This window comes from Sphaerodactylus townsendi, linkage group LG03 (assembly GCF_021028975.2).
Source record: "Sphaerodactylus townsendi isolate TG3544 linkage group LG03, MPM_Stown_v2.3, whole genome shotgun sequence".
Classification (NCBI taxonomy): domain Eukaryota; kingdom Metazoa; phylum Chordata; class Lepidosauria; order Squamata; family Sphaerodactylidae; genus Sphaerodactylus; species Sphaerodactylus townsendi.
Window position 1 is genome coordinate 50470991 of NC_059427.1, and position 13644 is coordinate 50484634.

General features: G+C 42.4%; 1 protein-coding gene across 1 annotated transcript in view; it reads right to left on the reverse strand.

The window, feature by feature from the left end:
• PLXNA1 (plexin A1) overlaps window positions 1-13644 on the reverse strand; it is a 515790-nt gene that overhangs the window by 179533 nt on the left and 322613 nt on the right. Inside the window, 2 exon segments of the mRNA XM_048489929.1 lie at window positions 2485-2675; window positions 3479-3575. Of these exon segments, the coding sequence (XP_048345886.1) occupies window positions 2485-2675; window positions 3479-3575 (288 nt within the window).

Consider the following 13644-nt stretch of genomic DNA (forward strand, 5'->3'; position numbering starts at 1 on the left):
AACGTTGTTGAGAACCGAATAAACACTAAATGTTCTTATTATACTGGAAATTTGCAACTCCGAATCAGTGATTTTGGCTGTTAAGTGTTTCTGTCATCCCTTCAGTGATCCTGGCCATTAAGCCTTTCCTGTCATCTCTCCATTTCATAGCTATTATTTCTTTAAAAAAACAAACCACTAATCTGCCAAACTAGGCACTCGCACATCCAAATGAATGGCAAGCAGGGGCCTTCAATGGAGTTAACCTACTATGTAAGGCCAGAACAGTGCCCCACAATGCCAATAAGCAATAAGAAGTGAGTGGCTTTGGGGAGCATGAGAGGCACTCCTCTGATTTCCAGCCTTCATCAGATAAGACACTGAAACCCAAATAGATTAGATACTGTGCTAAGATTTGGGCAATTAACACCACCAAGGCCGGCCTGCCCTGCAATCCGTGGGTAAATCGAACATATCAAATAGAATTACCCGCCAATCCCTCTTAATGCACTTGGAGCCTGGCCCAGCAGACATGTTAACATTAATATACACAATCTTATTAAATGAAGGTCATAAAAGCTGTCAGAGAAGAGAGATGACAAACTACCAGCCCTCAGGAAGTAAAAGGAAGGGTGGCAGAGGATGGAAAAAAGATAGACTGCCATCCCATAATTTACTGATCAGGAATTGTAAGAAATCCTGACAGCTTCTGCTGAAGAGACTGGATTTAGGTTCAAGAATTAATCTTGAGCACACGATAAAGAAGATAGCATGTAGACCTAGCAATATATAACCTACTACCTTGCTTTGCTATGGTAACTTTCATCACCTGATCTTGAATTAAAGATATATATTCATTCTCAGTGTGGCGGAAATTATTTTAATACATAGTCCGTGTGCTGAAAATTAATATCTTGGAAATACAGAAAATGTCTGTAGAGGCCTCTTGCATCACACTTTAGAATGAGTCTGTCTTTATCCTTAAGAGTATGGTCTACTTGCACTGACTACTTAAATCTCATAAGCTACCAATACACTAATTGATTCTTGGCTGACAAGAATGATCCAAAGTTCCCTGGCTCATGCAAAATTCCCTCTTGAACATGTTGCAAAAATTACAAAATAAGCAGCCTTCTACAAACTGCCACTGGTTGTGACATCTGAATTTGATTTGATTTTGGTTTAAAATCATAGTCTGGGTGCAAGAAATAAAATACCCAATTCATATATCACAACAAATTGCTGTTTACAGAAGACTCCCTCGGGTGCAACTGTGACAGCACAGGAAGGGAAGGGGAAGCCCACGCACCCAAGTACTTTGGCTCATTTTCATTTCACAAATGCGAGGGTTTGTTGTGATGTCTGAATGTAGCCATTATTTACCTTTGTTCTATAAACAGACAGGAACAAGTCACAAGGAGGCGGTGGGGAAATATAATAGTTAGGAATAAAACATTAACTACATTCTCCCTGTTTCTCCACTGCATACCTCTCTGGATCATCCACAGAATTAGAGTCATCCAAGGGTCACTTGTTTATATTTTTGGTGACTTGCAGATCACTGGGAAAAGGGGACACTTGCACCACATTTTCTGCATCTGAATAAAATAACTCCAGAAGGTGAAAGAGACTGAAAGAATATTGAAACAGTTCTATTGTGGGGACTGTCCTGAACTCTCAGCACCAGCATGAACAATTGCTGGGCTAAGCCAACCTTTTTAATCACCCTTTTAACATTCCAGAATTCAGAAACTCCAGTTGGGGCAGAATGCCACAGCTTGGCTATTATTAAATGCTACAAGACGGAGCACGCATATTATTCTCTTCCTGCAGGCACTTCAATGGCTGCCCATCAGTTAGCAAACTCAATTTAAGGTTTTATCACATACAAAGCCCTTCATGGCTATGGACTCTCATATTTGTGAAACCACCTGTCCACTTATAATCTGCCACAACAGCTTCATTCTTTGGAGCAGGATCTTCTGTGGGTACCAACCTGCAAGTGGGCAAAATCAACAAATGTCCATACACACGCCTTCCCGGTGTGGCCGCCATTTTATGGAACAGCCTGCCTGAAAAGGTGAGGAAAGCTCCCAGTCTCCCGGCTTTCTGCAAATTGTGTGCAAAACTGAATTATTCGAGAGGCCTTTGGCATCCAGGAAATAGAGTTGCTCTGCACTAAAAGGGTCACAAAGTTATCTAGAAAAATTATTAGAGAATGTATAGCTTGCTGAAACTAGGATCCAAAAATAGAATTTTGCATCATTCAATGTGTCATGCTTGCTTCGGTTCTGTTTGTAGATTTCTGGTTGGTTCTACAACCCTAAATCCTATTGCATTGTTTACGGAATGTCCCATCTGTCAATTGCATCAGCTCACTCTTGCCTTGAATACAAGTGAGAAAGGTGGACTATAAATAACATAAGTAAATAAAAATAAATAAAATTTCCAAGTGAGCAGTGAGGGGGAAAAAAACTTTTCTCTGTGCAACCAGTACTACCCTACCTTGATTATTTTGGGGTCGGCACAGCGGCTGTTGCCACTGCTGGTGTGCATCCAGCTGCTCTCATGGGAAGGGCAATGTTGGCGTAGGGAACATCGCTTTTCTGAAACGCACCAGCCACACTCAAATCGTGGATCTGCCTTGAGGCACAGCCCACAGCTTTCACGCAGAGCCGAGCATTTGTACAGGTGAGCTGCAAAAAGAAAACACAAATCCTGGCTTACAAAGGGAAGCTGTTCTGAGCAGAATTGCTTAATAGATTCCCCCTGGACGCTTCATTTCCGATAACGGAACTCAGGGCATAACTTTCCCCATTCACTTATCCAATCAGCCCAGGAGCTTCACTATCCACACCCCACTGAATTGTCAGTCTTACAGCTAAATGAGGCCATGAAGCAGTTTAAAATGATGAGTCCTAACAACCAGATCTCAGGTGAGTGTCAAAATCTAAGACATATTGAGATTAGAAATTTCAACGACTTTGAAAACTGATGTAATTGTCATGTTTTCCCTTAAAGTAACTATGCAGAATATTCTTTGATAGAAAACGGTATTTTATCAAAGAACTAACATGTCTTCAGTTCCTCTTACAGAAGCCACATTATTAAAAACAAACTCACTTATATCATTGCACTCTATAGAATGTATATGCCTTTTACCTCTAAAATGGCTTCTGGTCAGAAAAGTGATGTTAATTAGCACAGTACGCTACAGATATAATATTTCTGAGTAATAATATGCCATTTGTGGGAGAGGAATGATATAGGTCGGTGAGCAGAGGAATAGCTGAGTGGTAAGGATATGAAACCAATTCTTCCTAAGATCTCAGCTTGCTGTACATTGGGAGGATTATTTACAGGCTATCCACCTGTTTGGGTTTCTTGGTTCAATTCCTGCTACCAGCTGCTACCAGTTCTCTGTGGACAACTCTTGATATATCTGAGGGAGTGCTGTCTGTCTTCCCATCTATCACTGCCCCCAAAAACAATCACTTACCCTGAATGTTCTGTGGATTATCAATGATGAAGTTTCCATTCCATACCACAGAAAGGTTCACCGGGAGGTCACTGATGTCATTCCCTTCATAGAAATACTGCCAGAGGAGATACAACAGAGCAAAGAGTTCATTAGTCACCCTTAGACACAAAAGAAAAGTAGCAATAATCAAACCAGGGGGGATCTTTATTCTGTTCTGCCTGTTTCCAAATGCACGGATCTGATTCTACTGCTGCCTATGACCACATGCCAAAAGAAGGCAGATATGTCAGACTCAAAACTCTCAAAATTCTCTTCCTCTGACAGAAGTACAGTTTTCCTTGCCTTTACAGTTTCATGTTGCATCCCATGATTCTGCTAGTCAAAAGATATTTTTTTAAAAAGGACAACAAACTTACATTCAATACTTCCCCAAAGACTCAGAGAATTCTGAGGGAGTTTTGAGGGAGCATCACAAGGAGTATCACCAGACTCACCTGAGGGCAGCATTTGCAATCAAGCCTAGGAGAGCTAAAGGGAGGAGGCTGGTCCTGCAGGCTTGGTGTTGGTGGCCTGAGCCCTGTAGGGGCTCAGAGGCCCCTCAGCCCATCTGGCAGCAGGCAGCCAAGGATGGGTGTGGGAGTCCAAGCAAACCTGTGGCCCCTCTTCCTACAAAGGCAGCCCTGCTCCTACCTTACTTAGCTGGGCTGTTTCTGGGCCCCTTCCCATTCCTAGGCTTGGTGCAAGTATAACCACATTCACACCATGTGTATAATTCTACTCAGATTACAGACATCATATTTTCACAGAATTTAGATTATCCTGTTGTGCAATTTTGATTTTTAAAGGACAAATACACAATCTATAACAAAGCGAATTTCAGATTCATTTTAGTGTACAACCCATGTACGATGTTGTCAGCATAATACATGCAATAACAAAACTAAATTAATTATTTGATTCTAACAAGCCTTCGGAATACAGAGACATTTACAGATTTGCTCCGTAGAGAAGAGAAGCAAGAGTATATAGCAAATGGTTTAAAATGAACAACAGTGACGCCTAAAACGAAGCAACAGTTGGAGCCGTTGCTTTTTGCTCTCCAGAGCTGGCAAAATTAGATTCTGCCTCAATGGGAATACAGGAAATAAAGCTCCTATATAGAAAATGAAAATGTAACAAACCTAAGGCGGGCCAGGTCTCTGGGAGGGCTGGTTGTCGAGAGACACAAATTTGGAATTATATCTCCATCCGACAGCACATGCCCCTGTCCTTCCTCCCGAGTATTGAAAGATACACCCAATCTCTAGCCTAAGCCAAACTTCTGGCAGCCCCATCAATATTCCCTCCACACTGCCTGCATGCATGCGGAGGCTTAATCGATAGGAAGACAGGAAGGCAGTCGGAACCTTCCCTGACAGCTAATGACCTCCTTCAGTGAGAGATTCTCCGCTTCTCTCCGGAGAAAATGACAGGCGTGTCAGGAGAGATTAAATGAAAGATTCATGGCTTGCTGGAGTTTGTTAGGGAGCTCTGGATGCTACAGAATCAGGTCTCTGTGGTTTGGAAACTCCCCCCCCCCCAGGAGCCACTGGCTGTGAATGGTCTTGTGACACAAGCATTACAGCAGCGTCTGTCCATCCCCCTCTACTTCTCCCTAGGACAAACTTGCCCAACGCTCCCAGTTTCTGTTCTTCAGCTGTTTGTCAAAGGCTTTTTGGGTTTAGCTCAGTGATACATGATATCTATAAAGCATTCAGACAAAGGATAAAACTTGAATTTAATACAGATTGGAAAGTAACCACCCCCAAATCCTGAGAAGCAATGAGTATGTTTCACATTGTATTACAAACACTCCATGGTTTTAAAATCCCATGGTCTTTAAAGTCTAGTTATTACAAAATAGTTCCTGTACAAACCGTAACCCGTATTTTTTTAGAATGTCAAGATCACAAGTTTAAATCTGACTGTTCAGTTCTCAAATAGGGAAATGCAGGTATGACTGACTCAAGTCTGTCTGTCTGTCTGTCTGTCTGTCTGTCTGTCTGTCTGTCTGTCTCTCTCTCTTTCTCTCTCTCCTCCCCCCCCTCTCTCTCCAGTATTCTCCCATGAGTAAAATGTAGTCACCTAAGGGTATCAAAGATGCCATTCAGTAGTATCCAATTATTTTGATAAAAGGAACAAGGAGGACACATTTGGTCAAAATTTCGTTTTTGACACCAGTGATTACATACACATGAGTTTTTAGATCTCTGCTGGATTTGATCAAAAGGACTATTCTGTACAAATAACCATAGCCTCCACTAAACCTAGATCAGTATTCCACCAGGACATTACAGCTACCGGGTCTCTCTTGGGCAAAGTAGTTTATTCTGCCCAGGTCATTTTTATCCCTGGAGAGTGTGGCCCTTATAATTGGGAAGCGATGCCACAATCACTGGAGCCACCAGTAACTGAAAAGTGTTTGTATATGTGTATGTGGGGGGTGGGGGTAGGGGTGGGGGGTGGGGTGGAAGAAAGCGTGGAGGGCTAACATATGACACAAGACACCTCCCATCACCATCCCAACAGATACCATAGCATTTTCTGGGATTTCTTCCATTGCACAAATCAGCAACAAAAATTTGACTGGGAATCTCAGCAGGTTTTGAACTGTAAACTGCTTTGGGAATCAATCTAACTGAAAATCAAGATATAAATATACACATATGCAGAGCCACACAAACTAACTTTGCAGTCCTCTCAATATTCCAATCAAAATCAATGAGACAAAATTAATAAGGCAGGTCAGCTCCAGCACTATTTGGACTCTTGGAGGTCACTTGCCAACTCTGACCTTGCTAAATTGTTATACATAGCAAAGGCCTTGACTCCATAAATTCTCAGCAACTTCCCATATGCTACAGAATGGAAGGGTCAGGAAAGTCCAGCTGTGTATGGTACAACTTCCATTATCCAAGTAGCCCTGGGAACACTAAAATATTAATCAAAAGTTCTGAAAAATGCATAGCTAAGGTCTGCATGCACATGGTGAATACAATCACAAGATTTTTGCAGATAACTGATATTTGTATGACAGAGAGGAGGGGATTTTCTGCATATATTTTCATCCTATTCCTTTGTACTTCTGTCCTACTAATTAGATAAGAAATAACCCACAAGAATAACCCAGGAAGCTTAGCTAGGTAGATTTACATTAAGGAGAAGCAACCAACATTCGGTAAGTGGGAAGTATGTGGGGCGGAGGGGGCCAGCAGAGAAGGATTTAGCTGTGACGAGCAGCGTGGCAGCGTAAGTGAAATTGGCATTTTCAATTTGTACTCTGACATGTCTCATTTGGGGCCCTGGCATCTCAGAAAGGCATACAGCCTGCAGCTGTCCGAAACACTTATTTGCATTTCTCTGCCCTGGCTCCTTTTGGAAATGAGTTCCCTTCTGATTCGGGTGGGGGGCTTGGTAGATTATTTAACTCCTCAGTTACTTGCCCTGAAGCAAATAACTCACACAAAAGGAAGGGAAGGAATGAAATTCACAGCACTGCCTCAGATAATACATGCTCTCCATCCTTAGAAGATCCTTCCCAGCGGTAATGAAGATGTATGGAGATTTGCAGCAACATATGGTACAGGAAAATGATAGAAACAAAATGAGAGTTCACAACCCAAGCAATGAATATTCAAGACAGAAGTGTCTTGCAGTCATTGGGCATACTGCTAATATACAGAGAAAATACCCAAGGAACATTAAGAGCTATTGCCATCCAGACTGCTTATGAAATTTCATTTTGTTTTATTGTCAACAATATTGAGGTTTTACCCCTGAAACAAGCTTGTGCTACACTCCCAATGCCCTGACCTGGATAGCCTCAGTCAGGATAGCCTGATCTCATCCTATCTCATAAGATAAGCAGGGTTAGCCCTGGTTAGTAGCTGGGTGGGCATCCTTGTGATGTGGATGCAGGCAATGGCAAACTCCCTCTGAAAGTCCCTTACCCTGAAAACCCTACGGAGTTGTCGTAAGTCAGTTTAATGGGACACAAAACATCTCCCAAGGTGGGGAGTGGTCACCTGCATTCTTCCTCTCCTTCATACCCTGTCTACAAACCAGGGTAGCTATACAAGAGAGATATACTGACATGCAATGAAAGTGATTAGGTCATGCATAGGGGCTTGCTTCTTGAGAGTCCCATGTCACAGATTGGTAAGCTGCAGTACTGCAGGCAAAGCTCTATTCATGACCTGAATTCGATCCCAACAGAAGTCGGTTTCAGGTAGCTGGCTCAAGGTTGACTCAGTTTTCCATCCTTCTGAGGTCAGTAAAATATGTACCCAGCTTGCTGGGGTAAAGCATTGATGACTGGGGAGGTCAACAGCAAACCACACCATAAATACCCCAGTAAACATCATAATGTGACTTCACTCCATGTTTCAGTAACGTGCTTGCAGGAAAGTGTTACAGACTGCAGGCAACCTGACAAGCACTTCATTAGGAGACTGAGTTGATTCCACAAGAATGTTCAAACAGTGGTCTTCATTCCCACTGTATACTCACTGCAGACTGTGCAATGGTTAGAACCTAGACTGTCAATCGAGACTCATGACAATGACTCAGTTGGCTCAAGAATAACATCCAAATATTGCATAAATCCCCCTGGGCTGTTTGCAGTGTGCTAGTACAGCTTTTAAAATATCTCTTGAACTCCAAACTGCACCACGAAACAAAGCTATTGCAGTGGGGGGAAAGGAAATCTAGTGCAAATTGTGAAATGTGCTGGTCGAGAAGGCCTAGAGATGCAACTCCTCTACCATCCTGAAATGTAAACTACCCCCCCCCCCCCGTGCTCCTCCAAAATTCTCAGTTTTTTCACTGAGGAAACTGGAAAAGTCTTCATACATGTTCATTGTGAAATTAGTTTTCCTCGTTCAGAAAATATTTCCTTGAAGGCTTTTTCAGTGCTATCCCAAATTTTTCAAATTTTCCATTGGAAAAAAATGGAAAATGTCAGATTTCCCCGCCCCCCCCCCCATATTATACCTTTTGAATATGAAAAACATGCCTTAAGAAGAGTTTTGCTCATTCTAAAAGAGAAAATATTTCATTGGAGTTATTTTTTTTTCAGTGGTCCCCAAATGTTTCAATTTTTCTTCCATTAGAAAAACTGGAAAAGGTCCTGGGGGAAAAAATCAGCCCACCTCAATCTGTGCAACCCCCACCCCCCATCCCCAGGTCTTCACATCTCTGAGACCAAAAGATCTTTAAAGACAGACTAGTGTAGGTAGTAAAGGTTCATATCCAAAGATAAACTATTGAGACCTCACTCTTGAGAGAACGTTCTATCAGAGTCTGATGGATGGATTTTACACAGCATAAATATAACCTCTTTATGACACTATAAAAACTTCCATTTTAGCATTCTGTGTTCCCACATTGCAGGAGAACGCAAGCATTGCCAGCCAAAACAGATCTTTTCCCCCACTTGCTGCACGGAGTTCTTGTCAGTTTCACAGTTACACCCGCCATTTTGTGTGATGCTGCAGAGTTTCCATGGAGATGGAGGTTTCCTCTGCTAGCAGCTCATCTGTGTGTGATTTCACTGTAAAAAGTAGATGAATAAAGCTTATTTTGCCTAGCGATCCCAAACTCATGTCATTTTTTCTTTTCTTTTTGTTCTGAGGGAGATATCTGTGAAGCTCAAAACAAAACAAAAATAAAAAACATGTGCACGCTAGGCAAAACAAACTTTATTCATTTACCTTTTACAGCAAAATCACGCGTGAATAAGATGCAAACAGAGGAAACTTCTGTAGGGAATCTTCAAGGAGAATCTGCAGCAGCACAAAAAATGGCGGGCACGAGCAACAGAAACAAGAGTAAAATGTTTGGGCAGAAATATACGGTGTTTCCTGCCTGAGAATCGTCTTCAACCTGGGTTGGGGACACAAGATCACTAGTTTTGCGATCTTTGAAAAACCCAGGTTGAGAGGAATATAACAGGCTAAAGTCATTTTGGGGAAGAATGTGGTGTGAAGTTCTTCCCAAAACGCTTTTTATAATGTCCTAACGACGTCATATTTGTGCTGTGCAGAATCCACCAATTCCAAGGAACTGGGTATGGAACTGGGTTTGTAACTGTGTTGCTATCAGTTACAGGACCAAATGAGTACCAAGAGTTGATTATGTTTTTAAAAATAAATACGTCGAAATTACTACAGGCCCAACTTTAACAGGGCTCTGGAGTTCCCAATGGTTCCAAGGAATAAATTATGAAACTCAGGAAGTCCCATATCAGCCTGCCTGTAAGTGAAGATCAACATCAGAGGCCCTACTCTGTATTCCCTCAGCTTCTGATAGAGAACCAGAAACAACCAAGGATATTCTGTGCCTTTGCAATTATTTGCAAAAGAGCACACTCTTTGCAACCATACTGTCTGATATGTGAGTTGTTAACCTTTGGGCATCAAATGAACTGTATTTATTTTCTGCCTTATTTCACTGTTTATACTATTTCCATCTGCCACCCAAGGTTGCTTTGCCTGCTGCTTAGTTGTGGATTCTTTAGATTTGTTAACCAGATTCGTATGTTGATGTTTTATACAGATATATATTGTATGCTGCCTTGAGCATTTCTGTTTTGAGTGCGGCTAACACTTTGAATTAATTCATAAAATGCCACCTCCGATGGTACAGATAATAAACTCAGAGAATTCTTCCAACAAATGGTCATACAATATGTTGCCCTTTCTTGCATTAGAATGTAAAAATGTATTTCCATGACCCAGCACGCAACCCAGCCCCAGGGTCACACCAACAAATTAATGAGAGGACAAGCCTATGTGATCTTTCAGTCAAAGATATTTGAACACCTAAAAGATCTATGGTTTAATATTCCAGCGCAAAGTGGGACCCTTTTTCTGTGGGGCTGCTTCCTACTAGTACCAAGAAGAAGGAATATAGTGAAGTGTATTCAGAGGTATATACTTAGATTAGAGGAAGCAAACCCCTGAATACCAGCGCTAAGAGGCAGCATCAGGGAAAGGTCTTGGCCTCTATGCCCTGTTTGTTAACTCTCCACAATAACTGGTTGGCTGCACTGTGAAGCAGGCTGCCTGGATTAGAAGAGGAGGAGGAGGAGAGGAGGAGGAGGAGGAGGAGAGGAGGAGGAGGAGGAGGAGGAGGAGGACGGATTTATATCCCCCTTTCTCTCCTGTAAGGAGACTCAAAGGAGCTTATGATCTCCTTTCCCTTCCCCCCCCCCCCCAACAAACACCCTGTGCGGTGGGTGGCGCTGAGAGAGCTCCGAAGAACTATGAGAGGCCCAAGGTCACCCAGCTGGCTTGTGTCAGAGTGCACAAGTTATACCAGATAAGCCTCCACAGCTCAAGTAGCAGAGCAGGAAATCAAACCCGGTTCTCCAGATTAGAGTGCACCTGCTCTTCACCACTATACCACGCTGGTCTGTTCCAGTCGGGTTCTTCTTATGTTTTTGAGTTCAACTGTATTCATTCCTTGTCTTCTATAAAACTTTCTAAATCATGAATGATTAACCCAAAACACAGGAGCAATAACCAGCAAAGATCTTGGGGAGTTTGTGGCAAACTAGCGGTGCAGCAGAAGAATTGCAGCCATAGGCTAAATTCAGCAATCATGCTAAATAATGGTCACTATAACCAGAGTTTGGTCAAACTGCTATTAGTTGCAATGTCTATCTGCAGACAGTCCAATAAAGTATAGTTTGTTGGATAGCACCAAGCTGGAATTTAAAATTAGGGCTTTCAACTGGTTTTATTGAATTGTGATGTACACCTGCACAAACCACAGATTTTGAGTTGTGCTGTCTCTTACAGCTGAGCATCCACAGAGATGCATCCACAGAGATGGCAGAAATGACATAAAATGGTGTTTATATACAAACTAGAATGTTTGGTAGACCAGAGTTTGTCAAACAAAGCTACAGTTGAAACAAACCACAATTTATTCTAATTTCTGAAGGCAGATGTGGACTCAAACCAATGAATGTTCGCTTTTTGGTCCAATAAACTACAGGCAAATAAACATTATCCACAGCAGTCTGCATATACATGAAGACCTAAGAACACAAGAACACAAGAAAGAGCCTGCTGGATCAGACCAGATTCCATCTAGTCCAGCACTCTGCTACTTGCAGTGGCCCACCAGATGCCTTTGGGAGCTCACATGCAGGATGTGAAAGCAATGGCCTTCTGCTGCTGCTGCTCCCGAGCACCTGCACTATCTCACACTTTGGAACTGACTTATGGCACACTTGCCAAAAATCTTGGCCACCACTCTGTCTCTGTAACAGAAATGACTGCTTCTCAAGAATGTCAGGACTGAACATTCTTCAAAAAACCTGAAGGCAAACACTTAGCAGGCCAAAATTCACAAGCTGATCAAATAATGTCCTGCAAATAATCCCAGAACTCCCCTTCCTGGTTCCTTCTGGCATCCCACTGACTGTTTTATGTCTGGCCTTCCTCAAGCCAAGGTGGTTTCAACAGAATGCAATGTACTGCATGGAGCAAAAAAGGACTTCTGTTTTCAGCAGCCATGTTTGCTTGGCTAAATTCAGGGCGAAAGCTTCTCATTTCAGTGGTTTCAAAGGATTAGTTGTCACAAACAGTAGGAGTTGAAACCACTGTCACTTCATACTGAACTTGCATGATGGGATGTTCCTCCATGAAAAGGATCCCCACACAACGAAAACTAGCATCTCAGGGAGAAGACTAAGCTGTAAGATTTCTCCCCATCACCTGACTTTGTTTATCCACTGCATTTTTGTCTTTCAGCAAAACCAAACAAGAAAACTCCAGAGCAGCTCACAGTAACTTAAAATCAGCACCGATAACTAAAATGTACTCTTTTTTTAAAAAAAAAAGGCTGCTCGGCAGGAGGACCTAGGCAGGATGGAAGTGAGCCCAGGTGCTACCTCTTCTCCCTTTGGTCTCCATGTCCACGGAATTGTTTTGTGTTGAGAGGCCATCAATCATGCCAGTCTCAGATGCAGAGTTTTGCCACCTTATCTACTGCCTGCAAGACGAGACCTTTAACACATGAGCACATGAAGCATTATACTGAGTCAGACAGTTGGTCTATCAAGGTCAGCACTGTCCACTCCGACTATCTTTCACATTGCCCACTAACTGATCCTGTTTAACTTGAGGTCTGGGGACTGAAGGTGGGACCACTCAGCCACAGCCGTTTGGCAAACACTTTCACTGCGGAGAAGGGGAAAGAGTACCAGGAGGGGAATAAAACGTGTCCAACACTTTTGTACACGTTGAAGACTGTGTTGAACATGTTTCATTTGTCCCTTCCAGTTTCTCCAAAGGACAAAAAAGACAGGCACATCTGGGAAAACAAGAAATAAGAATTTGGCTGCCTTCACGTTTGCCAGCCTCTCCATGACTCAACCGGAGGAAGCAGCAGCCAGATTTTTGGAACTGCCAACAACAGCCTGAACTATACATGGATTTCCTGAAGCTGCACATAGGAAGGGAGCCTGACATGGTTCCCAAGAGCAAGAGGGAAAGCCAGAGAAGGTGGGTGTGCTGGAGAAGACAGGCAGGAAAGCAGCCAACAAGCTTGAGATCTGGCCAGGAGTTTGACGCCACATGCTCATGTTACATTGTCAAAGCCAAACACTCACTAATGCCTCCACTTTGTTTTCTTTTTTACAGCATTCAGTATTTTAACCCTCTTGGGGTGCATATATTTCTCCCATCCCAATCCTCTGTGCTCATAATAATTAATGCAGTGAAGAATCCCCTTCCTATATTAAAATGTGAAGAGACTGGGGAAGAGAGGCAACTCCACACTATTCTCTTTCTTTACCCAGCCTGATCGCAAGTGCCCTAATTTAAATCAGCAACCTAAGCATCATTTAGGAAGGTTTTTAAAAAAACACAATGGGCTTAATTCCAAATACATATGTTAAACATCATGATGTAAGGCTATCTTTTAAAAAAAATCTTGTCTGTCTATCTGTTGCATCAGTAGTGGCATAATGCCAATGTGGAAAATCCCTCTCAATTGGAATGCTTACAGTTATATATTTTTGCAGATATAATTGATTGGACTGGCTGCTGTAACACCCTGCAGTTTCAGATTATGACTCTGCTACAGAAACAGACTTCATGGCAAACCCCTCCACACCCCAACATTTCTGGCAA